The following is a 24,894-nucleotide window of genomic DNA, read 5'->3' as shown; positions in this document are numbered from 1 at the left end:
ACTCATCTTCAGATTGTAAATGGCTAGAAGGACTGTAGTTTTCTTGTTATGGGTTGTAAAGCGGTGTTATAATGTGTATGGCGAATACCTTGACAGGCCCTGCCAAGGTGTCCCCTTGAGGAATCATGCCCGTGACAGGCCTAGAGTAAAGAAGATTTTTTGAGGGGGAAGGGAGCAGGAGGGGCCTGGAAAGGGGAAAAGGCAGAGAAAGAAGGAGAGAAAGACAGAAAGAGAGGAAGAGAGGTCAGGAACATGTAGGAACAGAGAGAGAGGGAGAGGAGGAGGAGGAGGATAGAGAAAGAGAGAGGGAGAAGGAGAAAGGAGAGGAAGAAGGGAGGGGGGAGGAGGAGGGGGAGGGGGAGCAGGAGAGTAGTGAGCAGTCTTTAGAGGCTGCTGTACCTGGATCGAGGCATGCAGGTGGCTGCAGGTGGATGCAGGTATCTACAGGTGGATGCAGGTGGCTGTTGGGTGGAGCCTAGTGGAATTGTCTGTAAACCAACATGGAGTGGCTAGAAGGCATGTCTGAGGGTATGATTATTCCCCCAGGAAACCACTTGTGTAGTGTGAGTGTGGGGCCCAGGCAACATACCTGACAGGTAGGGTGAGGAAGTGTTTTTCTTTTCCAGGATCTACCTTTGCTCCACATTCTCTCCCTTCATATGTCCTTAACTCTTCTCTCTTCCTCTCAGATACAAGCCTCGGGAGAAGCTAAAGGTGAACTTTGGTACTCCGGAGTTCCTGGCCCCAGAAGTTGTTAACTATGAGTTTGTGTCATTTCCAACAGACATGTGGAGTGTGGGAGTTATCACCTACATGCTGTGAGTCCTGGGGGTGGGGGTGGGGCACAGGAACAGGGGGCTGGTTCTGGGTGGGGCTTGGGCTATCCATCTTACACTGGTACTTTTAGAAGCAGAAAAACACAATTTGGCAAGGGTCATCAGGAACATTGATAGAGAAGCAGTGTGCACGGTGAGATGGAAGAAAAGCTAGGGTGTGCTACAGATGGAATAAGGACAAGACCATTCCTTCACATGGGTGAAGAGAAGGTCTTATTGTAGATTTGAGGGAGAGAAATCTGAAAGAGTCCAGACTGAACTGGGTTGTTGGGGTGGGAAGAAAAGGGAGATTGGGCAAGCAGAAGAAGGGGATTGGGCAAGCAGAGCAAGCGCCAAGAGTACATGGGAACCAAGAGAGGAACCAGGAACCACAGGCGTGCACAGTCAGAAAGGCTGAGTTTACATAGGAAAGAGAACCTGGGGGAAGGAGAGCTGGCCTTTGGGAAGGAGAGGTTTAGTGCAGGGGGTGGGGTAAGCCACGGGTACTGAATACCACTGGGAGAGCTGGCTAACATCTGCTTTGATGGGTTGAATAGACATCTAGGTTGGTTTTTTGTTTGTTTATTTGATTGTTGTTGCTATTGTTGTTTATTTCCTTTTGGGTGGGGTGGTCTTTGAGATCTAACATCACAGCCTTTTGCTGATGATAACTGCATCTGAGCTAAAATTGGTAATTGTTATGTCCAAGTCGTAGGGACCACCCCCAAAGACTACCAAGGAGACAATTCCGATACAAACACATAAGGGTCTTTATCAGGAGCTTTCAAGCAAGAACTCTCACTGTCACCATTGCAACAGGTCAGAAGTGAGAACCTCGAGTCTAGGGGTGCAGGCCATTGATTGTGCTTACAGCAAGCTTGGGGAATTTCCATATGGGTCAGCAAGTTAATATTTTAAAAACTGCATTTCTGGTGTAATCTGTAGGAACTAAACATGGTTGGTGGGGGCCAAAACCACCTGAAAAACAGGATGGCTAGGTTATCTATTTTGTGCAGGATGTCTTAGGTTATCTATATGTATCCTGACCCTGTTGTTGTAGCCTGACTAGCTGTTGCTACTCGGGGGTGGGGGGTGTTGTCATAGGATGTTTCCTCAAGTGGACTTTGTGGTTTTCCTCTAGGAATTGGAGTTTAGCCCCTGGTCAGGAGTTTCTTCCAAAAAAAAAAAAAAAAAAGGAGTTGGTTGGGCTTTATAGAAATCTGCTGGGACAGGAGTAGACTAGGGAAAGAGGGTAAAGTTAAAGAGCTCAGGGGAAGTTATTTAACTTGAATGTACATTTGAGACTTCTAGACCAGTCTCCTGGAAATTGAAGCAGGAGAATCTTAAGACCAGAGACTCAGAGAGGGACACACACAGAAAGAGAGACAGAGAGAGACAGACAGAGAGAAACTCCATCCTCAGGAATATGGAAGTGGTAAAAACTTAGGCTGTTGATTGATATTAGTACTTATCTGTAGTCCCTTTGACCTGAAAAAGGCAGAACCAACTCAGTCAGCTACCTGAAGTTTATATGAATTTTTTAAGTTTACCAAAAAAAAAAAAAAGATATGTTTGGATATATTAGCATTACCACTCGTTGTAATCTGTAATTCACATTGTAGAAAAGGTAGTAGATTAATGCCGTTGAGTTGTAGTAAAAGCTTGGGAATCCAAAAAAGTGACTCCAAAGCATTAACACGTTTTGCTCTGTCCAGAGGGCTGAGTGTATAGATTGGCTTTCCTCTGTACAGAGGGCTGGGTATATAGATTGGACAGAGATATTTTCAGCACAATGAGAAGCACTGTTAAGTCCATATTTAGAAGACAACCAAAAGAAATATGAACTTTTGAGCCTGTGATTATGATAATAGCAGTCAGTGCTTTACAGGGCTAGATAATAGCTTATTAGGACTCCACTGATTGCTAAAACCGAACTTTTGAAGTCTTATTATAATAATAGTATATATAGAGAGAGAGGTAAAGAAATCTGATTCTCATTTTTTACATACCTTAGACCTTTATATCTTGTATTTACTTTCTTAGACCCTTACAACTTACATAAACCTTTTTCTTTTAAACCTTTTCTTTCCATCTAATTGTTTATCATAAGCCACTGCCAAGGGCCAGCCTTTGCTGTTCTTCTTTCTTATTAGTTTCTCTTGAGGCATCAGAGAGGGAAGAGCATCAGAGGGTAAGACTTGGTCTTACATGACATTTAGCGTTGCTGTATAATAATAAAGCATTTACCTATTTTAAATCTAAGTCACTTTGCTACTATAGCTGACCTGCCTGAGATCCTTTTGGGCCATATACTGCAGTCTCTGGTAATTAGCACCTCATTGTAAAACAGCAGGGGATTAAGTGAGGCTTAATTGCTAGAGCCTCCTCCCTGTTGTCCAGATGCCTCTTGCTTGTCAGGCTAGAGGGAAGTTTGGAGCAAAAAACTTCTATTGGACCAGGAGAAGAGAATTATGCTTGCAGAAGGAAGAACCTTTACACAAGCAAATATGTATTAAATTCACATAAATTCATATACAGATTCATGCACACACATTCATAAATCTCCATTTGAACCAGATTACATACCTATCTCATAATTACACACGTATACACACAGATCCATACTTATGTACATGAAGCAAAAGACCGAGTGCGAGTGAGGAAAGAACTCACTCGTTCTGGATGAAAAATGAGCTCCAATCTTTACTGCATAGAGAAAGAAGAAGCTTCTGCCCGTTCATTGCTAAGTGAATTAAACCCAAGTCTGGAGAAGAAAGCTTTGCTCTCTTTAGTAAGACTAAGCCTGCCTTGCTATTAAGAAAAGACCTGTTTTGTTCCATGGTAAAGAGAAGCCTACCTGTTACTTCTGTTCTCTTTTTCTTTCTTCCTCTTTCCCTCTGCATCTGCACATTTAAGTTACCTTATAATTTTGAAGCTATTCCATTCTGCATTCTCCTTCTAATCTTGCCCTGATGTAACAATGCCTTGCTCCCAATGCCTTACTCCCAATGCTTTCTCTCCCATGTATATTCTTGAATGTGATCTTTCCTCGTCTTTTGTGCCTTTTCCAGGAGAATAGATCACATGTTTTTTCCATGTATTCCCACCCCCTTTCTTATAAATAAATGTTCACTAGAAGTTCAAACATAAGTTGAATAAGACGTTTACATACATATCCATGACTAAATATTTACCATCTGTTACCAGCTCTATGGATCGTTCAGCGTTAAAAACCATAACTTTTGTGACTAAGTCATTAATGAAGCTTTGTATAGATAAACCCAGGCAATATTTTGTCGTCTGTCCTTGTGCCTGTAGTAAATTGTTAGTTCCCTTTTTATGACCTTGGTTAATGGTTTTACAACCTCTTGGAATGTTGGAAGTAACAATTAACTCATGAGACTTGAAGCCTGGCAGAGTTCTCATTGCAAGTTTGATTAACAGAGTAGTCCTATTATAAAAAAGCTTAATAATTACTAATATAATTTTTTAAATTCTTATAGGATCATCATTAAGAAGAAGTCATCGACTTGTCTATATAGTACCACTACAAGACAGTACATCTTTGTTGTTCCGCAGAGTTCTGCTCAAAACGATGGTCTAATACCTACTGATTGTTATATATATTTAATAATAACAGAAAAGGCATATTAATAGCAGGAATCCTTCCTAAAATGAAATGCTCCTCAGCCTTGCCTAAAGGAGCAAATCCATCATAGATTTTAATCCATGGCGGAACCATCTCAGGAAGATCACCTGCTAGTTTTTAGCTTCTCCTAGATGGCTCGGGGCAAGATACAAGCAATTGATGACTGAGGGCAGTCATTGCAATGCAATATTCTAAAATGAAGAAATAGTAAAAAATTATGTTGAAACCTGTTTTGTAAGTTTCTCTCTTTCAGGGTGAAGTCTTCCAGCGAAGTAAATGGTGTCTGCCTTTCTCAGCTGGAGACACAGTAGCTCTAGAAAAGAGAAGCCTGAACTGAATAGGCAGCTAGCTATATGCATCCTTGAGGGAGGAGCTGGGTGCTTGCTGCTCTTAACAGAAAGCTACAATAAGTCATCAATGTTATTAGAAATCTGAGAAGGATAAATTATAACAGGAAGTATAATCCAAATAGCCTATATATCAATTAAAATGATAGACTTACCACCACCTGGACGGTTATGCTAGGTTCCCTTAATCTTGATGACTTCTATGGGTGACCAAACCAGCTCAGTCAGTCAACAGGGTCTCAAGTGAAGGAGTAAGGATTGAAAACGGAAAACAGACAAAATAGCAACATGATTCCAACCCATACTGAGGCTGAAGCAACTTTATTTCTAGACTGCTTTTATATTATTCTAGGTATATCAAAAAAAAATAATAATAATGGTCAGGATAACATCTTCAGCTGCCAGACTCAGAGATTTTCCTTTGGAGGAGGAACCTGGAACAACTGACTTGCTGTGGCAAGGCAGAGTGTGGCAGTCAACCCAACAGTGTCCATAGTTTTGGCAGAATCAGTGGTTGAGACATGGGGCAGTTCTTTGCCAGTGGTCATCATTACCATAATCCAGGTGAAGTCTTCTGTGCTCCATTGTCTTCTTTGGAGACTTTAAGGTTACTTCTAGGGGCTGAAGAGATGGCTCAGCAGGTAAGAGCAATGACTGCTCTTCCCAAGGTCCTGAGTTCAAATCCCAGCAACCACATGGTGGCTCACAACCACCCATAATGAGATCTGACGCCCTCTTCTGGTGCGTCTAAAGACAGCTACAGTGTACCTATATATAATAATAAATAAATCTTTTAAAAAAAAAAAAAGGTCACTTCTAGGAGCTAGAATTTCTATCATGGGAAGTTTTTTTGTTTTTTGTTTTTTAATTAAACACTTTATATGTCATATTTGGCAGGTCTCTGAAGAGTTTGAGGACCATTTTTTTACTAAGTATAACTGATCTAAACAAACTTGTTTTATTTTTAGTTATTTGCTGTCTTAGGGTTTCTGTTGCTGGGACAAAATACCATGGCCAAAAAGCAAGTTGGGGAGGGAAGGGTTTATTTGGTTTACACTTCCATATTGCTGTTCATCATCAAAGGAAGTCAGGACAGGAACTCAAACAGGGCAGGAACTTGGAGGCAGTGCTGCTTACTGGCTTGCTTCCTGTGGCTTTCTCAGTCTGCTTTCTTATAGAAGCCAGGACTACCAGCCCAAGGATGGCATCACCCATAATGGGCTGGGCTCTTCCCCATCAACCACTCATAAGAAAATGCCCTACAGCCAGATCTTATGGAGGCATTTTCTCAAGTGAGGTCCCTTTCTTTAAGGTGACTCAGATAGGAACTCTACCCAAGGGAATTCATAGAGACCATGAGGGTACAAAGAAGCTACAGGATTGCCTCCTAGGAGAGTCAAGGGTGCTCCAGGATGGAGCTTTAAGAACAAAGGAAGTAGAGGAAGTAAGAGTGGTAGTAACAAGAATTTCAATCTTTGATATCCCCAAGTGGATTGAGATACTTATCAGAGATATGTCCCAAATCACAGAGGAGAGGTGTCTCTTTCTATGTATTAGAGGCCCAGAAGAGCAAGAGGAGCTTTCCAGCATATCAGTATGGCTTTTGTAGTAATAGCAGACAAAGCAGGTAGCTCTGGGATGACACTTACCAAAAAGAAGAGGAGCGATGAGTGATTAGAACAGATGGAGGAGAAAACTGCTGAAGGTGGACTGGGAGAGGCATGGTGGGTTCCAGAGGGTGTAGGGGGTTTCTTAGTAGAGAGATGCCCATGTGGTGGGCATGCCAGAAAGTGTAGGAGACTCCAAACCAGAGAAAGGATACTTACAGAATAGGCAAGGAGAGACAGATACAGTTGGAGCAGGTGGAGGGAAGAAACAGCTGAGGGGGTGGACTCTAGAATTTGGAGTCAAATATGGTAGGTGGTAGCAAATGATCTCAGGAGAGTCAAATCAGCAGCTTGGTTAGAAGAGACCAAGTTCTTGGAAGGGAGTTCATTTATACCAATCTTGTGGTTTCAGCATCAGAAGAATGAAAATGGGGACATGTCTGCTCCTAAGTATAATTGAGAAAGGTGTCATTGCAGATATGAGGTAGAGCACAGCCAGAGGCATCTGGAAGAGTCTAGACTGAACTGAACCATGAGTAGGGGTGGGGAGGCAAAAGAGGAATGGTGGGGGCAAGTGGACCAAGAGAGAAGCCACAGACTAAGAGGCCAAAAGCGAGCCAAGAGACTAAGAAAGCACAAGGCAACAAAGAGAGTCAAGAGAGAAGCCAGGAGCCAAGCCAAGAGAACATGAAGTCAAAATGGCTAAGTTACGTAGGGAAGAGAAGCCAAGCCCCTGGGAGGGAAGGTTTAGGGTTGGGGTTAGGATGAGAAGTGCTGGGAGGAGCCCCAAATATTGAGGATAACTTGTTATAGCACAGAAGGGAAATACACATGTGCAAGGCTGGGAAACTCTGGAATCCATTGCAGAACACCTCTCAGAGCTATTTTATCAGAGGGGTGAAAGAGTTGGTTCCTAGCAGTTCTTTCTTCTTTGTGGGTTGTTCTTAAGTGTGGGGCCTGAGTCAATTTCCTGATATTTCTGGGTGATAAAAACAAGCTTCAGTTGGAAAGACATCAAGCAAAGAGATACAGGTACTGGGTACCAGTCAGAGAAGAGATACATTACAGTGTTGTGTGATTATGTCAGAGAGTGGCCCCTTCTCTCTCTCTGACTAGATTTCCTGAGCTATTTTCTTAACCCTGGTCTAGTTTCATTCTTGTCGCTGTGATAAGACTCAGACGGAAGCAACTTATGGGAGGACAGAGGTTCAGATACTGCCAACACTGAGGAAGGGCAGGGCAGGAACTCAAGGAACTTGAAGTGGAAACCACAGAGGAATGCTGTTTTTGGCTCATTCATACACCCATGCTTAGCTAGCTTTCTTTGACAGCCCCCAGGGACTATAAAAGGCTTTGTGTTGGCTATATCCTGCAAAGAAAGTTTAAAGCCTTAGTCAGTCACGGAGGTTATCTTGCCTCTCTGCCTTAGCCTGAGCCCAGTAAAGCTAATATTTCATGGGCTTGAAGGACAATAGTATCTATTAGAGCCTGAATCAGAGAAATAGAAAGCTGTTTTAAAATAAATATACACACTGAACATGGTGGCTGGTGCCTTTAATCCCAAACACTCAGGAGGCAGAGGCCCAAGGATTTCTCTGAGTTCAAGTCCAGCCAGGTCTGTTATAATAGTGAATTTCTGCACACCCAGGGATAACTAGAGAATCCTGTCTCAAACAACAGCAAAAATCAGTAAATACACACTTGATTAGTGGACACATTGTGTTAGAATACACTTTACAGTTACTCTAGAGAAGTGGTTCTCAACCTGTGGGTTTTGACCCCTTTGGGGGTGGAATAACCTTTTTCCAGAGGTCACCTAAGACCATCAGAAGATGCAGATATTTACATTGTAATTCATAACAGTAGTGAAATTACAGTTATGAAATAACAATGAAAATAATTTTATGGTTGGGTCACTACAACATGAGCAACTATATTAAATGGTGGCATTAGGAAGGTTGAGAACCATTGCTGTAGAGCTAAGGAAAGAGCTGCATGAGATAGGAGATTGTTCAAAATGTCCTCTCCCTCATCTCCCACCTTCATGAGAACATGCAAAGCCAATTTATGCAATGGAGCAGTTACAGAAGTTGAGCTTGTGATATACTCATGGTCCTTTCTCTTCTCCATAGACTCAGTGGTTTGTCCCCATTTCTAGGGGAGACAGATGCAGAGACCATGAATTTTATTGTGAACTGCAGCTGGGATTTCGATGCTGATACCTTCAAAGGGCTGTCGGAGGAAGCCAAGGACTTTGTTTCCCGGTTACTGGTCAAAGAGAAGAGGTATTTTTAGTTGCTGGTCATTCATTGGCCATTATAATGGGCCCTGATCTGCGTGCTGAGCTGGTATGCTGAATTCTTTCTTCCTGAGGGATTTCTTAGTCTTTTATTTGCTTGGAATATTAAAATGAGCAGCAGCTAGACAGCAGAGTCTTAGAAGAGTTATATTACAAATGAGTTTTATTTCCAGGTTATCACTTATAATAAGCTAATGCTGAAAAAAGTTGAGGTATGTAGATGTCAGCCTTGGAATACAGGTCTGAGTACTTCATTTCTTGGTCACAAAGGCATTCTTAGACTTCAACAAAGTCTTAGGGTGATTTCTGCTGTGATGAGACACCATGACCAAAAGCAACATGGGGAGGAAAGGGTTTATTTCATTCACAGTTCTGTATAACAGTTCATCATCAAAAGCAGTGAGGGCAGGAACCTGGAGGCAGGAGCTGATGCAGAGGCCATGGAGGGATGCTGCTTACTGACTTGCTCAGCCTGCTTTTTTTTTTTTTTTTTTTTTTTTAATAGAAGCCAGGACCACCAACCCAGGGATAGCTGATGCACCACCCACAATAGGCTGGGCACTCCCACATCAATCACTAATCAAGAAAAGGCCCTACAGGCTTGTCCACAGCCCGACTTATGAAGACATTTTCTCAGTTGAGGTTCACTCCTTTGAAATGACCCTAGCTTGTTTCAAGTTGACTTAAAACCGGCCAACACATGGAACTTTATGAAAGTCATAGATTGAGCCATTGAGGTTTTCTTGATACACAGACATGAAATAATTGGAAATGGACACAAAAGTACACCCCAGGAGAAAGGCCCAAGCATCCAGGCTTCAGGACAGCTCAGTGCTCATGGATCTTCAGTTTCTTACTGTAAAATCTTTCTGAGTGAGGAAACTCAACCTGTAATTCAGATGAGCTGGCTGCTGCTCTACTCCTCCAGGAGAAATGGATTTTGTTCAAGTATCATGTTCTCCTAAGAGCAATTCTAGTAGCAGCTGGCCTTCCATTGTTCTGCCTTAGCTTCCCAGCCCCCTGTGGGAGGCAGTGGCGAGTCACTAGGTCACAATCTTCTGGAGGTCAGGGAACTTTTTACTGATAGATTTCACTGGCTCCTGTAAGGAGGGGAGGTTTGAGAGCGTGGCATGAATCTGCCAGAACGATGAACCAGAGACTCAGACTTTTCACCCAACAGAACAGACGTTTAGACAACTCACAAAGACAAGCTCAACTCAATATACTGATGTTTGACTCCACAGCTGTAGGATGAGCGCCACACAGTGCCTGAAACACGAGTGGTTAAATCACCTGCCTGCCAAAGCCTCGGGCTCCAACGTTCGCCTCAGATCCCAACAACTGCTGCAGAAATATATGGCTCAGAGTAAATGGAAGGTATTTTGGTTTTCCTTCAGTAAAAACTGCATTTGAAAGAACTACAGCCAAGTTTTTCCTCATACGTGGATTCTAAATATAAGGATTATTTAAAGGAAAGATTTCTCTCTTGTGTCATAGCTGCTGGTTTGATTAAAAGATGCCATGGGTCTGGGGGGGGGGTGATAATGTACACCTTTAATCCTAGGACTCTGAGAAGCAGATCACTATGAGTTCAAGACTAGCATAGTCTACATACCAAGTTCCAGGACAGACAGAATTACATAGTGAGACCAGGTTCTAAACAAACAAACAAACAAACAAACAAATAAAAAATGCCTCAGAAGGGAAACCAATGGTATAAAAGTGATGTGGTCCATAGTTGTCCGAATTCTTGAAGTACCAGGATGAAACTGAGAATCTATTCTCAGTGATGACAGTTTGGAGGACCTATGCTTAGCTGTATGTAGCTTTGGGACTTGCTCCTATCCCATTTTAGAAAGTAAGACTTCCTAGGAAAGCCATACCAAACCTAAACTTCAAAGCTTTTAAGTGTTGTTCACCAAGGATTTGTTTGGTACCATTAACATGGAATCTACCTTAACAACAATTGTTTCCCAGGGAACCAGCTCCCCAAAATTTTGGTGTTGACTTATATCCCCATGGGGGGAAAATCAATAGGCTTTTGTGCTGGGCTCAGCGTGTACTCAGTACGTGTGAAGCTCTTGGTTCAAACCTCAGCATAAAACAAACAAATAGACAATAAGAAGACCCCCACATAACTCCCTCCCCCAACTCAGAAACAGACAATGAAACCCAAGCCTCTTTCCTTGGGAGCTTTCCTTCAGTCGTGTGAAGCAGGCATTTTACTTCAGTAGTGCAGGACAGCCTTTTTTCTTTCCTATGCCATTGGCTTTTGTTTAGAGCTCTTTCTAGTGCATACGTTAAATTTGATGACCCACTAATGATTTATGAGTCACAATTTTAAAATATGTTCTAGAGAGCTCTACTTTCCACTTTAAAGGGCAGAATAACATTTTTCTTCTCAATCATGTCCCAGAATGTGACTTTCAGTTATTCTGGAAACCTGGTACCCCTATAGAGTATCAGGTATTTTTTTTTTGTTTGTTTGCTTGTTTGTTTTTCCTTTTATTGACAATAGATGTTTTTCCTCACACGATATATCCCTGTTACAGATTCCCTTCCCTCTCCTACCCACAGCTTCTCCTCCTCCTCCCATCTGGACCCACCCCCTTTCTGCCTCTCATTAGAAAACCAACAAGTATTGACCCACACCTTTAATCCCAGCACCCAGGAATCAGAGGCAGGCGGATCTCTGTGAGTTTGAGGCTAGCCTGGTCTACAGAGTGAGTTCCAGGTCAGCTAGGGCTACACAGAGAAACCAAACCAAACCAACTAAGCAAACAAAAACTAGGCTTCTGAAAGATAATACAATATGACAAGACAAAACAGAAACTAACACATTGGAATTGGACAAAACAAAGAAGGAAAAGAGCCCAAGAGAAAGCTCAGAAGCCAGAGACCCACCTCAGAGACCCACCATTCCCGCGTAGATGTGAATAAGCCCAAGTGCCTAGACTTGTCTTTCCATCCTTTCTTAAGTACTCGATATAAAAATGTGCTTTTTCTTTTTCTCCCTCCCCCTTTTTACTTCAAGAAACATTTCCACGTGGTGACTGCAGTCAACAGGCTAAGGAAATTTCCAACGTGTCCCTAATCTTCAACTCTGCTGCTCCACTGGGCCTGGGAATTCTTGAGGCAACACGAAGTGGTAATATGAAGAGATTACTCAAGATTTTACGCAGATTGGCGCTTTGCTATTATTGATTTTTCTTATTTTGCAAAGAATGATGGAAGGAAGCAGGCAAGAAAGAAAAGAAGAAAAGGGGAAAGAAAAGGAAAAGGCAGAAAGCAAGGAAACAGGCTACATTGTTGCTCTTCTTGTAGGTGAAAGTGTTTTTATTAAAAGCCCTAGGAATGTTTTTCTGCCTCATAAGGTTAGCAGGTCTCATTGCTGCTTCCCCCCCCCCCCGCCCCCGCCCCCTTCCTTTTGGTAATAAGAGCAGGCACGCTCAGGATGGACAGGGAAATCCTACTTGGCTTTTGGTCAAATTTGAATTCTAAACTTGCCATGATTAAAGAAGCCAGTAGGGAGGGAGGTATGAAGAGGGAGGAATTAGGTCCAACAGTGGGGGATGAGTATGACTGAAACATATTGTATAAAATTCTTAAAGAATTAATAAAATATATTTTTAAAGGAGTCAGTAGATTTGAGCTGCTTGCTACTTTAGTGAAAGAAGTCTCCTTTTACAGTGGTAATAGTGCAAAGACTCAGAATTGATCAAAATGCAAACTATGCACTCAGCTCTGGGTGAGTCAGTTCCCCCTGTGCAAGGCTCAGGGAGCGTCTCAGAAGAAGGGGCAGAAAGAATGTAAGAGTTGGTAGATGAAGATGAGTCCTACAAGATGTCGTTAAGACATGACATGGCTTTTGTAGGCATCAACTCACGGCATCTGTGGCTACCTGCACAAGATCAAGTTGGTCAAAATTCCAATGAGGATGGGAGGAAACTCCTGAGGCCCACCCCTACTGGTGGAGCTACTGGCAACTGATGGCTGATGAGGCAGGGAGAATCGTTTTCCTTCAGCCTCTAGCAGTAGATGTTCATGCCCCAGTGGATGCTACATACCCATGTGCCATGGCAGTACTAATTATCTAGGGAGGTTAACTAATAGCAAAAATTAAAGAGAAAGAGTACACGTAGGTGGGGGGGGGGATGGGGCAGGACATTAGGGACAGTTGGAAGCAGGTAGACGGATATGATCAATATGCATGTATTAATGTATGGAGTGTTCAAAGAATAAAAAATATCATTTAAAACAGAACTCAGTAGATTCTTTTGCAAGGAAAGGCATGCTATCCATTGTTTTTTCCAGTGCAAAGACTTCCAGTGTCAAGAATTCCTAGAATTATGACTAATTTAGGATCTCTGCTCTTAGAATATGTGAGGAGAGCAACCCTTAAGTATGTTTTAACTTCTCTTTTAACAATCAACATTGTTCAGGCAGTGGTGATGCATGCCTTTAGTCCTGTGAGGCAGAAGCAGATAGATCTCTGTGAGTTTGAGTCCAGTCTGGTTTACAGAATGAGTTCTAGGATAGCCAGGGGCTACACAGATGAACTCTTGTCTTGGGAAACATATGTGCACATGCACACACACACACACTTACACATAGAGGTGTGCATAAAACATCAGCCAGGTATAGTGGCTATATATGCAATTCCAACACTCAAAAGTCTGAGACAGGAGGATTACAAGTTTGAGACCATAAAAAAAAAAAACAAAAAAAAACAAAAAACAGTATCAGCCTACCTTTCTCTAGTATTATTTGAAAATTTAAAACCTATCAATCTCTATGACCAAATTTGCTTCTTTTAAATGTGCTTTTGGGCTGATGAGATGGCTTAGCAGTTAAGAGCACTGACTGCTTTTCCAGAGGTCCTGAGTTCAAATCCCAGCCATAGTGGCTCACAACCATCCATAATGAGATCTAATGTCCTCTTCTGGTGTGTCTGAGGACAGATACAGTGTACTTACATATAACAACAACAACAACAACAAAAAAAAAAAAGCCGGGCGGTGGTGGCATACACCTTTGATCCCAGCATTTGGGAGGCAGAGGCAGGCAGATTTCTGAGTTCGAGGCCAGCCTGGTCTACAAAGTGAGTTCCAGGACAGCCAGGGTTATACAGAGAAACCCTGTCTCAAAAAAACAAAACAAAACAAAAACAAAAAAACAAAAAAACAAAAAAACAAAAAAACAAAAACAAAAACAACAACAACAAAAAACCAACCAAACAAATAAATCTTTAAAAAAATTTTTTTAATGTGCTTTTAAAACTTGATATGCCCTAGCTGTTCTTTTAATTCCTATCCATTCTGACATCCCCTTTCTTGGTTATGAATTTCTAGTACTGTAAGTTCGGATACTGATTAACATTGTATAAAAGAAAAAGGTAACTACTGTCCAGCTTTCTGATAGAAACTCAGAAACGACCCATCACAGAGGAATGGAGGAAAATTGTTACCCTCTACAGTCTGTGGATAGTCATAATAGACATTTTTAGAAGGAAGTATGTGTAATCACTGTGGTGTGCACTGCTATTGGTCCACAGAGATGTCAGTTCTCAATGTGGCGAGCAACTAACACATTGCCAACTTCCTGTGTGCATTTAAATACTTTGCCAACTTGAAAAGTGGTTTAAAAGGATATTACTCAAAACCAAACCATTCTAATTCCCTTATTTCTTACTTGTGTGTAGTATTCCTAGTACCGTGTGTGTGTGTGTGTGTGTGTGTGTGTGTGTGTGTTGTGTGTGCATTTACACATGTGTGCATGTTTCCATGGGGGCTAGAGGTCAGAGGTCAGTGTTGAGTGTCTCCCTCAATTGTTCTTTGCTTCCTGCTTTGGCTAGATTGGTGGCCAAAACCCCCAGGGGTGCTCTTGTCTCTGCTGGGATTACAGGTTCTTGTGTGGGTGTTGGGGACTGAGTTTCATGACAAGGAGTTTATCCACTGAGATTTCTCTCCAGCCTCCCAGATCCCAGCACTTTCAGTGTCTTGTGACTTAGATTTTAGTTTCACAGCTTGCTTATCCTCGACCCCCCCCTCCCCCACACACACACATTAAAGACTTTATGGCAGAAAGCCTGGGTGCAGACAGGAAAGTTATTCTACTGCTGAGACAGAGAGGTTCTTCCTCAGCAATGCTAGCTCTCGTCAGGATGCTGAGACTTCCAGTGTGTAAAGAACACATGGCCTCAGCAGGCATTTTCCCCAAGCCGCCAGAGAGGCTGCACTCGCTGCCCCAGAGTGAGTGCGAGTGATAAGAACAACTTATGCCCACCACCTGAGCCCACGGTGAGGCAATACCACAGACCTCACCCGCTGCCCCAGATAACCAAGCCATGGAGAGCATGTGTGGGTGCAGGTGATGAAGAAGCCCATAAAGTCATGTATGAAACGCCCTAGTTGTATTTGGCTGAATTTAGCTTAAAAACTCCAGTCTGGAATGGCAAAATCGCTCAATTCCTGAGGGCCCAACGGAGACAACATCGTGCCGAGAAACAATCCGAGTGGATCCCACACAAACATCCAAGGGAATGCCTGCCACTCAGACGACAAAGCCTGCACTGCGGCGGTCTAACTCCAGTGGAACCGAAAAGCAGGAAACATCAAGTCTCACTCACCTGTGCTCTGCCCAAGCCAGGCCACACCTGTCAGACAGGAAAGGTTAGTGAGGAGTGCGTGTCTGAACGAGTACGGGCCCATTTTGCCATTTATTTGCTTATTGCTGTTTATGAATAAATAAAAAGTGTTAGAACCTTTCCACTGGGTTTGAGGGTTTGCTTTCTGCCCCGTTTAACGGCAGTTCTCGACAGAAAGCCACCATGTAAAGCCTTGCTCCAAGATGACCATGAATGAACAGCTGAAGCAGGATTCTGAGCACAATCTTAGCGATGCAGTAAAGGATCTGGCAAAGTATCAGGCCTCTTCCTGGGAAAAGGTTTAAGAGTAGTCTCCAGCGGGGATCTTTTGAGTTCTATCTAGGATAACGGAACTTAGGGCACTTAGTGATGACACACAGGTTGCCATGCTGATCCAGAGAAGCTTGCCCAATAGAAATGCAAAAGAAGTGACACACTGTTTGATCTTCGTAATCGTTCCTCTAAAATATCCATTTAAATTAACATCAATAATTTGACCCCATGTGCCAAATATTTATATTGTTTCTGCTCATATTAAGTCTCCAAAATGTGACGTGTAATTTATACTTACAACCAGTTCAGATGCTATGCTTTTATTAGATAGAATCTATATGGAAAGTTCATAAACTATACTGTAGGAAATGAACTCATACAGTCAAATACCTTGCAACATACTTAGAACTTTTTCTAATAATCAAATGAGGTATCCATTTTTACACTTAGTTAAAATTAGAAAATTAGTTTTGTCACTGGATTAACTATATTTAAAATATTTTTTAAAAGATTTATTTATTTTATTTATGAGTACACTAGAGATGTCTTCAGACACACCAGAAGAGGACATTAGATCCCACTACAGATAATTGTGGGCCACCATGTGATTGCTGGGAATTGAACTCAGGACCTCTGGAAGAGCAGTTAGTGGTTTTTAATCATTGAGCCATCTCTCCAGCCCCTTATTTATTAAAAAACATTTAATAAGTCTGTTTTAAATAGTTTTTGTGTTGGGCTGGGCAGGTCTCGAGAAAACATTGTGTCTATTTCTTTTCCTTCTTTTCTTTTTCTTTTTCTTTTTCCTTTTCTTTTTCTTTTTCTTTTTCTTTTTCTTTTTTTCTTTTTCTTTTTCTTTTTCTTTTTCTTTTTCTTTTTCTTTTTTTCTTTTTCTTTTTCTTTTTCTTTTTCTGAGTACGCTGTGGTTGACTTTAGACACACCAGAAGAGGGCATTATATCCCATTACAGATGGTTGTGAGCCACCATGGTTGCTGGGAATTGAACTTAGGACCTTTAGAAAAGCAGTCACTGCTCTTAACTGCTGAGTCATCTCTCCAGCTCACATTGTGTCTATTTGATTTCTGCTATTCTTTTCCTGTGTACTTGATGTTTGTCTAGAGAAACAATTTTATTACTGAAGAACCCACATGCTGTTTGTTTGTTTGTTTATTTTTTGAGACAGGGTTTCTCTGTATAGCCCTGGCTGTCCTGGAACTCACTTTGTAGACCAGGTTGGCCTTGAACTCAGAAATCTGCCTGCCTCTGCCNCCCAAGTGCTGGGATTAAAGGCGTGCACCACCACCGCCCCTCTGGAGCTGAGTTTCTAACTGGCTGGCATTTCTAATGCAGAACAGGGCTATATGGGCTGCTGAATTGTCACCAACCATCTTGCTAAGCTGTGGAACCTATGTGTTAGGCTATCACCATGCCAGGCAAGATGTGCCCTTTAACATTGTAATGATACAACCATTGAAGGTACAATAAGTTTTCCAGTAGAATTAAAGCCCACTTCATAGGAAGCACCCCATTCATCTTCTTGTAAAACAGGGCAAAACCCTGTGGCTAGGAAACACTTGGGTCCTGATGAGGAATGTTAGCTTAGATGAAAATTATCATTAAATTGTCCTCTAAACATGTGTGCTTACACCCATATACTGCTGCTGCATTCAGCTGTGAAGTTCTTTTTTTTTTATTATTTAATTAGGTATTTTCTTCATTTACATTTCAAATGTTATCCCAAAAGTCCCCCTTACCATCCACCCCCCACTCCCCTACCCACCCACTCCCACTTCTTGGCCCTGGCGTTCCCCTGTACTGAGGCATATAAAGTTTGCACGACCAAGGGGTGGCCGACTAGGCCATCTCCTGCTACATATGCAGCTAGAGACACGAGTTCTGGGGGTACTGGTTAGTTCATATTGTTGTTCCACCTAGAGGGTTGCAGACCCCTTCAGCTCCTTTAGCTCTTGCCAGACTAGAGTCAAGCTCAACAGGGTCTTCTTTCCCAGCTGATTCCGCCAAGCCCGTTCCCTTGGCTGTGATTTCGCTGGATAGTAGGTAGGGACAGTGGGAATCTCGTTCATCCATTCATGCGCGTCACTAATTAGATGACGAGGCATTTGGCTACTTTAAGAGAGTCATAGTTAACTCCCGCCGTTTACCCACGCTTCATTGAATTTCTTCACTTTGACATTCAGAGCACTGGGCAGAAATCACAGCGCGTCAACACCCACCTCGGGCCTTCGCGATGTTTGTTTTAAACAGTCTCCCTGTTCCGCACCAGTTCTAGGTCAGCTGCTAGGCGCCCGCCGAGGTGAGACGCCCAGCGGGAAACCGCGGCGGGGGGTGGGGGGCGGACCCGGCGGGGGAACACCGAGGAGCTCCTCCATTGGGGGCCTTGTGACGAAAGGATGGACCATCTAGAGACTGCCATACCCGGGGATCCATCCCATAATCAGCCTCCAAATGCTGACATCATTGCATACACCAGCAAGAGTTTGGTGAAGAGAAGTTCTTGTTCCAGTTGGTTTCTAACTAGTCAAAGTATTGGGGGCAGGTGCTGTTACTGTGGTCTTCACCAGTGTTTTGGAACAGCATCCCAATACTCGGGCTTAAAGAGAAAAACATAATTGTATATGCATATCAACCCCTCAAGGCTTAGAAAACTCCGCAGAGGAGTTGAAAATGTAAAAACTGGGGAGGGGGGGGGTGAGGCTGATATCTTGAAGCAGAGAATTAAGAAAGTGACCAATGGGAAACCTTGGCCACAGTCATAGCAGCAAAGGAAGCAAAGCATAACTGACTTCTAGATCTAGGTAGGGTAGTCTACTCTTTAGGTTCTCATGGGCCATGTTGAATGAAGAATTCTCTTGAACTCATATTAAACACACAGACACTAATGAGAGCTGATGAGAAAAAGTCTGAAAAAAAAAAAAAAGCCGGGTGTAGTGGCACACACCTTTAATCCCAGCACTTGGGTGGCAGAGGCAGGCGGATTTCTGAGTTCGAGGCCAGCCTGGTCTACAAAGTGAGTTCCAGGACAGCCAGGGCTACACAGAGAAACCCTGTCTCGAAAAAACCAAAAAAAAAAAAAAAGAAAAAAAGAAAAAGAAAAAGTCTGTACATAATTTTATGATATCTACCTTCACAGATAAGCAAAAAAAAAAAATCTGCATGTATTAGTTCTAATGATATAGTGCTCCATTTAGACTCTAAATTTTAGAGAGTCTTTTTAGAGTCTTTTTTGTTTCCTTGGGTGTCCTCCATCCCCACGGGCTCTTACAATACTTCTTCCTCCTCTTCCACCTAGTTCCCTGAGCCCTGAGGACTGAGTGTTCCAAGGTCTCTCACTTCCTTCACACTGTCCAGTTGTGGGTCTTTGCATTGTTAGCTTTCGTCTACTACAAGAGGAAGCTTCTCTGATGATGGCTGAGTGAGACACTCATCTGTGGGTGTAACAGAATCCCATTAGGAGTCATGTTATTGCTATGTAGCATGTAGTTTTAAAACATGCTTCCTCCTTTCCCCCAGGGCCAGGCTTTCGGTTTAGCTCCGAGATTAAGCTCCCGCCATCCCACGTTACCTCCTTTCTGTGCTCTGACATCTCCCGGTTTAGCTCCCAGATCAGCTGCCACCGGCCTCACTTCCAATTTGCCCATTCCTCCCGGCCAGCTTTGCTAAGCTTGTCAACAGCCAACCCAGCTGCTTTCTTTCTCCTCCTGACCTCCTTAGCGCTGTGGATGGAAAACACTAGACAGTTTTAAACTTAGCCAGATAACACAGTGGCTGGGCGAAGAATCTGCTGCCCTAACCCTATCAGTTAGCCTATGCCAGCCGTCTGCCAGTGTCCGAGGCCCCTGTTACCAGCCACCCAAGATTTTACATGGTCGTATGTGCCTCCTGTTCTAAAACCAGGCAAAAAGTCTCCCCTCTCTCTGCATCCCTTCTCTTTTTCCGGGGACCTGGAAGCCCCACCTTTCCTTTCGCCCAGAAATTGGCTTCTGCCATCTTTATGGACACAATCAAGAACCAATTAGGGAACCAGATTATAGTATCAGCTCTTCCCTCTACATTACTATGTTCTTTTAGCAGAACAATAATATTTGTCCTGGTCTGGCCTGTCTAGTCTCAGGTTCGTGGACATCTGGGCAGTGTCAGGCATGGGTGTCATCTCATGAAGTGGACCTTGAATCCAATCAGATAGTTGTCTCCATAACGTTTGTGCCACTATTGCACCAGCATATCATGTAGGTAGCTCCCCATTGTAGATCAAAGAGTTTGTAGCTGGACTGGGGTTTACTTTTCTCCTCTGGTAGAATGTCAAGTACCTGCTAGTACTATGAACCCTAGTCAGTAGGGAGTACCAGAAATCTTTAAACCAGGTTTCAAATTCTTTCATAACTGAATTGATAACATCATAAATTATTAAGTATTGTCAACATTTGACCTCAATGTAGCCATCTTACCTCCATAAAGTAAATGGTCACCATCAGCACTTTCCTGGGACTACAGATGATGTAATCCCTTTGCCCTTATGAAGCTGTCTTGACGATGATTTGCACAGTGTTAGTTGTTTTACGTAGGTATTTTTGATAGCTATGCAGTGATGCTTAATTAAGCAAGTTTTGGGTGGAAATGACATAACTGTTTTCAAATTGTACAAGTCCCTTTCTTTTACCAACCATCACCAGGTCACTGTTCATAGTTATACCACACCTGTTCACAATGTAAGAAAAAATATTAGCAGAAATTAATCAGGAGATAGTGGATTGAGAACCACAGTTTTATAAAATAGAGTTACTATCAATTATTTCTTGTTCAAACACAATCTTTGTTGTCTACAGTTTCCTGGCATATGTTAGTATGTCAGATTTTTTTTCTCATACTATTGATAGTCAAATTAATGATCTGCATAATTCTCTTATACTTGTCTATATTAATTAGGCCATAGAGGTAATGCATTCAATGTTGGACTCTATTAAAAAATTAGAAGGGAGAGTACAAGGATTCTCACATTCACTCTCGGGAAACTAGTAATGTGTAACCTGTTTTCTGCCCAGAAGGCTGGGAATGGAGTTAGCTAATTGCTTAGGTGATCCTTGCACTGGATCTCTTGGCCAGGGTCTCTTCTATGCTTCCACACCCAGGACTAGAGGTAGATAATAGCCTAGATGACCTTTGTGTTGTTATCCATATAACTGAGACCACCCCAGATCCTCCCCAAGTCCTTAAGATAACACATATATCCTATCCATAGAACCCATTGTCATGGAAGAAGTGACATGTACTTTGACAAGAGTTTCAATGTAATTATTTCTTCTTGTTCACATGGGACTGTGTTATACTAGGATGTGGGTTAAAATGGTGTGCCATGTCCGGCCCACCACAGGGCTAGGGCCGCTCATGCAGGTGGATGCAAGAAGTTTGACTGTACATGTCCCATGGCCCACGTCACCACACGGCAGGCGTCGGGCTGTGAGAAGCCACAGGACCCCACTCCACGGGTGGGGAAGCGCAGTCTGAGGTCCCTGCGGAAATGCCAGAGTTGTCTTGAACTCTTGGGCACCACAGACACCACTGGGTGCGTCGGAAGGGCTGAGAACAGAGTGTGGGCCTGCTGACGGACTTCAGCCCTGGCCAAAGGGAAAAGAAGGGGAGGAGAGCGCTCCGGCTGGGTCCCTCAGGGCAAGAGTCCTTGGCTTGCTCAGCTGACGGCTTGTTTTGGTGGTGACTGTGTCTGAGAGCATAGGGGGAGGCCTCATGCAGGAGATTAGACACGTGGGTCTTTAGAGAAAGACCTGCTCCATTGAGGCAGTTCATGGATTTATTGTCATGGCGGAAAGGGGAGCTGAGAGGGAGTAAAGGCAGAGAACGGCCGAGAAAAGGAGAGAGTAGAGAAGTAGAGGCTGGCCATGGCCACGTGGAGAGAGGGGGAAAGGGGATGTGGAGAGAAAGGGAGCAGGAAGGCAAGAGAGAGAGAAGAGTAAGAGAGTAAGAGAGGGAGGAGGGGGCAAACAGCCCCTTTTATAGTGGTTCGGCCTACCTGCTGTTGCCAGGTAACTGTGGGGAGGAGCATACCTGGCTGTTGCCAAGTAACTGTGGGGATGGAATCCAGACAGAATACCAGGGGCTTGGGGCATTGCCCTACATGACTGATGGCCACAGAATTATGGAGCTGAGGTCTTGTGTCAGGAGCCTAGTGTCTGGGGGCGTGGCAAACAGCCTTCTGTCCCTTGCGGGAACACCTGCTGGGTCTCTGGGGTTTAAACCTAGGGTCAACCAGAAAACAGGCTGACTTTCACGGTCCCACGATAGGGATTTTTTTTCCCCCAAATTTTATTGTACTTAAATATACCTAAAATAAACTGTCTTGGGTCATACTCTCGAAGTTTGAACCAACACTGGTTGTGTTGAGGCAGATTTCCTTTTGGCCTAGTGAGGATTGTTACTCTTTTGGCTGTGGCATTTGCAGAGATCCCCGCGATAATAGCCCACAGTTGAGTTACTATGAACTTTAAAAAAAAAAGATTTTGGAATTTTCCTTTTGATTTGAAAAGAGATTTTGTATTTTTAGAGATTAGACTTTTTAAAAGTGCTTCAACTGGTAAATGCTATGGTACTTTTAAGTTTGTAATATAGTTGTATTGGTGTATCAAGTTGACAAGGGGTTGGTTGTCCATGGCAGTTTTATGTCAATACGACACAAGCTAAAGTTATTTGAGAGGAGGAAACCTCAACTGAGAAATTGCTTCCATAAGATAGGGCTGTAGACAAACCTGTAGAACATATTATAAATCAGTAATTGACATAGGAGAGACAAGTCCATTGTGAATTGGGCCACCCCTGGGCTGGTGGTCCTCAGTTCTATAACCAATTAGGCTGAGCTAGCCATGAGGAGCTGTCCCATCTGAGTGCTACCATTTTGGCAACATATGTGAAAAACTGAAAGGGGTAAAGATTTGTTGGCGCTCATGTCTATGTGGTTGGTTCAGTTGTATTTTTTGAAGAAGTGAGATCATGGTGGGAAGATAGCAGAGTTGCTAATCCAGTGGGGGCCATGATGCAGAGACAGAAAGAGAGGGAGAAAGAAGCCAAGTTAAAATCCCCATGTGTATGCCAACCCCATTGATCGAGTCCCATCTTCTAAGTTTCTATCACCACCCTTTCAAATTGAGAACCCATCGTAGATTAGATATTTTGATGAGTTAAAGTCCTCATGGTCCAATCACTTCTCAAAACACCACATTGGAGATTAGATCTTCAACACATGAACTTTTGGGGTACTTTTCAGATTCAAACTTTAACTATCGCATGAATTTGCCTATCAGTCTTGCACAGGGTCCATGGTAATAACCTCTGTATTCTGACAGTTTTAGTATATGTACTTCTGAAGAGAGTACACAATCATTCATTTTAATTTTAGTCAAAGCCATCTATGACATGATGCTACTAGCAGCTTTTTAACATCTACAAAGCCCACAATCTTTACAGTCTTATCTTCATTCCTGAATAAGCCTGCTTCCACCCTACCTCCATTCCCTGGGGACTCCACAAGACCATGGTGTGGACACAGTTTCCCTCCTCTTTGTGGACACTCCCAGCCTTCTCTTCCAATCCATCCCCATTCTTTGTGTGAACCTCCAACACCTGGAAACACTTTCTAGGTGGGGCTCCCAGTGGCCACACCTGCCAGGGACACAGGTAGGTGAGTAGCATTCTGCTTGTCCTCCATTCTCACCCTCAGCCTGGTAACAATCTACTTGCAGGTGCACCATGTCTCACCGCAATTCCATTCACTGACAACTCCAACTCTTGGTTCAGACCCAGGGCTCCCTGGTCCTTTCCCCTGTATCTTTCCAGATTATTCTTTGTCTTACTACAACCTACTTGCTAGGCCTCCTCCTCTCACCATACCTATAACTCTCTGGTGACCCCACCTCTTTGTGTGGACAGGATGCCCTTAGCTTTTTCCTGATGCCCCTTTCAGCCTTTCTCCTAGCCCACCTCTATCCCTCTCTGCCACCCACTGACCTGCAGACGCACGCTCTACCAGGCAACTCACAGTCACCACGCTTTCCTAAGATCAGAGAGAGCAAAGGAACCCAAGGAACAGAACCGTACCAGCTAAGACAACACCTAGAATCACCTCGATCATCCAGGCCCCAGATGCCTAGACACCAGCGCAGAACCACAACCACTGACAGCTGAGACAATGTGCTCGCACCAGACCCAGCAGCCCTACTAGAGCAGGCCCTGAGAAGTGCAATAGAGCTGAAGCAGAAGACAAGGACTTCCCAAGAGCTGCTATGGATATGCCCAAGGGTCTTAGAGAGGGTGTGAACAAATCCCTTCGTGAAATCTGGGAAACACAAACAAACAGTGGAATGAAGTAATGAAAACAGTTCAAGGCCTTAAAGTAGAAATGGGATCACTAAAGTAAATCCAAACTGAAGTCAAACTGGAAATGAAAAATTTAGGAAGTCAGAAATGAGAGAGCGTCAGAAGGAAACCTCACCAACAGAGTACAAGAAGACGTAGAAGAAAGACTCTCAAATGTTGAAGACAAGGTAAAAGAAATAGATATTTCAGGCAAAGAAAATGTTAAAACTAAAAACCAAATCAAACCAAAACAAAACCCCAGGCAAAAATATCCAAGGAATCTGGGATATTATTTTTTAAAAAACCCTAAATTATGAATAATAGGAATAGAGTAATAATAGGAGATCCAGATCAAAGCCAGACTGAGCCAAGGCTTTTTCAGAGGCCCCCTGAGAAGACAAAAAAGTGTAGTGACAAGTTGGGGATTTTGGTTTCTTAAACAAAACAAACCCCAGGAATATGATAAGAACATTTTTTTTTTTTTAATTTTGGTTTTTTGAGACAGGGTTTCTCTGTGTAGCCCTGGCTGTCCTAGAACTCACTCTGTAGACCAGGCTGGCCTTGAACTCAGAAATCTGCCTGCCTCTGCCTCCTAAGTGCTGGGGTTAAAGGTGTGTGCCACCACCGCCCAGCAAGAATATGTTTTAATTTTAACCCCAGGTGTGGGATATGGGCGTCCACAGCGGCTGACTGTGATTTGCCCCATCCTCTAGCAGCAGCATGATTTTGTCAGCTGCGAATGGTTTCTGCTAATGTGTGAAATTTGGAATTCTGGGGACTCCAGAGTAGTGCACAAAGAAGAAAAAGAAGAAATTAGACATTCTGATGGCAAAGATCAAACTTGCCCCCAAGGAACTAGATGCCCCTAATCAGCAGGAAGT

At 43.1% G+C, this 24,894-nt stretch overlaps 1 protein-coding gene and 1 non-coding gene across 3 annotated transcripts in view; one reads left to right on the top strand and one right to left on the bottom strand.

Annotated features, from left to right (window-relative positions):
* Mylk3 (myosin light chain kinase 3) overlaps positions 1 to 12,968 on the top strand; it is a 61,590-nt gene extending 48,622 nt beyond the window's left edge. For both annotated transcript variants that reach the window (XM_029480863.1, XM_021170588.2), the window contains exons 10-13: positions 690 to 818; positions 8,551 to 8,703; positions 9,962 to 10,094; positions 11,752 to 12,968. In XM_029480863.1, coding sequence (XP_029336723.1) covers positions 690 to 818; positions 8,551 to 8,703; positions 9,962 to 10,094; positions 11,752 to 11,811 — 475 coding nt within the window. In that variant the 3' untranslated portion in view covers positions 11,812 to 12,968. The remainder of the gene's footprint in view (positions 1 to 689; positions 819 to 8,550; positions 8,704 to 9,961; positions 10,095 to 11,751) is intronic.
* Positions 12,969 to 22,927: 9,959 nt separating this feature from the next.
* LOC115031890 lies at positions 22,928 to 23,034 on the bottom strand. Its single transcript, XR_003837522.1, has one exon. It is a non-coding gene; the product is annotated as a U6 spliceosomal RNA (small nuclear RNA).
* Positions 23,035 to 24,894: the final 1,860 nt, after the last annotated feature.

Source organism: Mus caroli, chromosome 8, assembly GCF_900094665.2.
Source record: "Mus caroli chromosome 8, CAROLI_EIJ_v1.1, whole genome shotgun sequence".
Classification (NCBI taxonomy): Eukaryota; Metazoa; Chordata; class Mammalia; order Rodentia; family Muridae; genus Mus; species Mus caroli.
The sequence above is the reverse complement of the archived record's forward strand: the minus strand, read 5'-3'. Positions and strand labels throughout refer to the sequence as shown.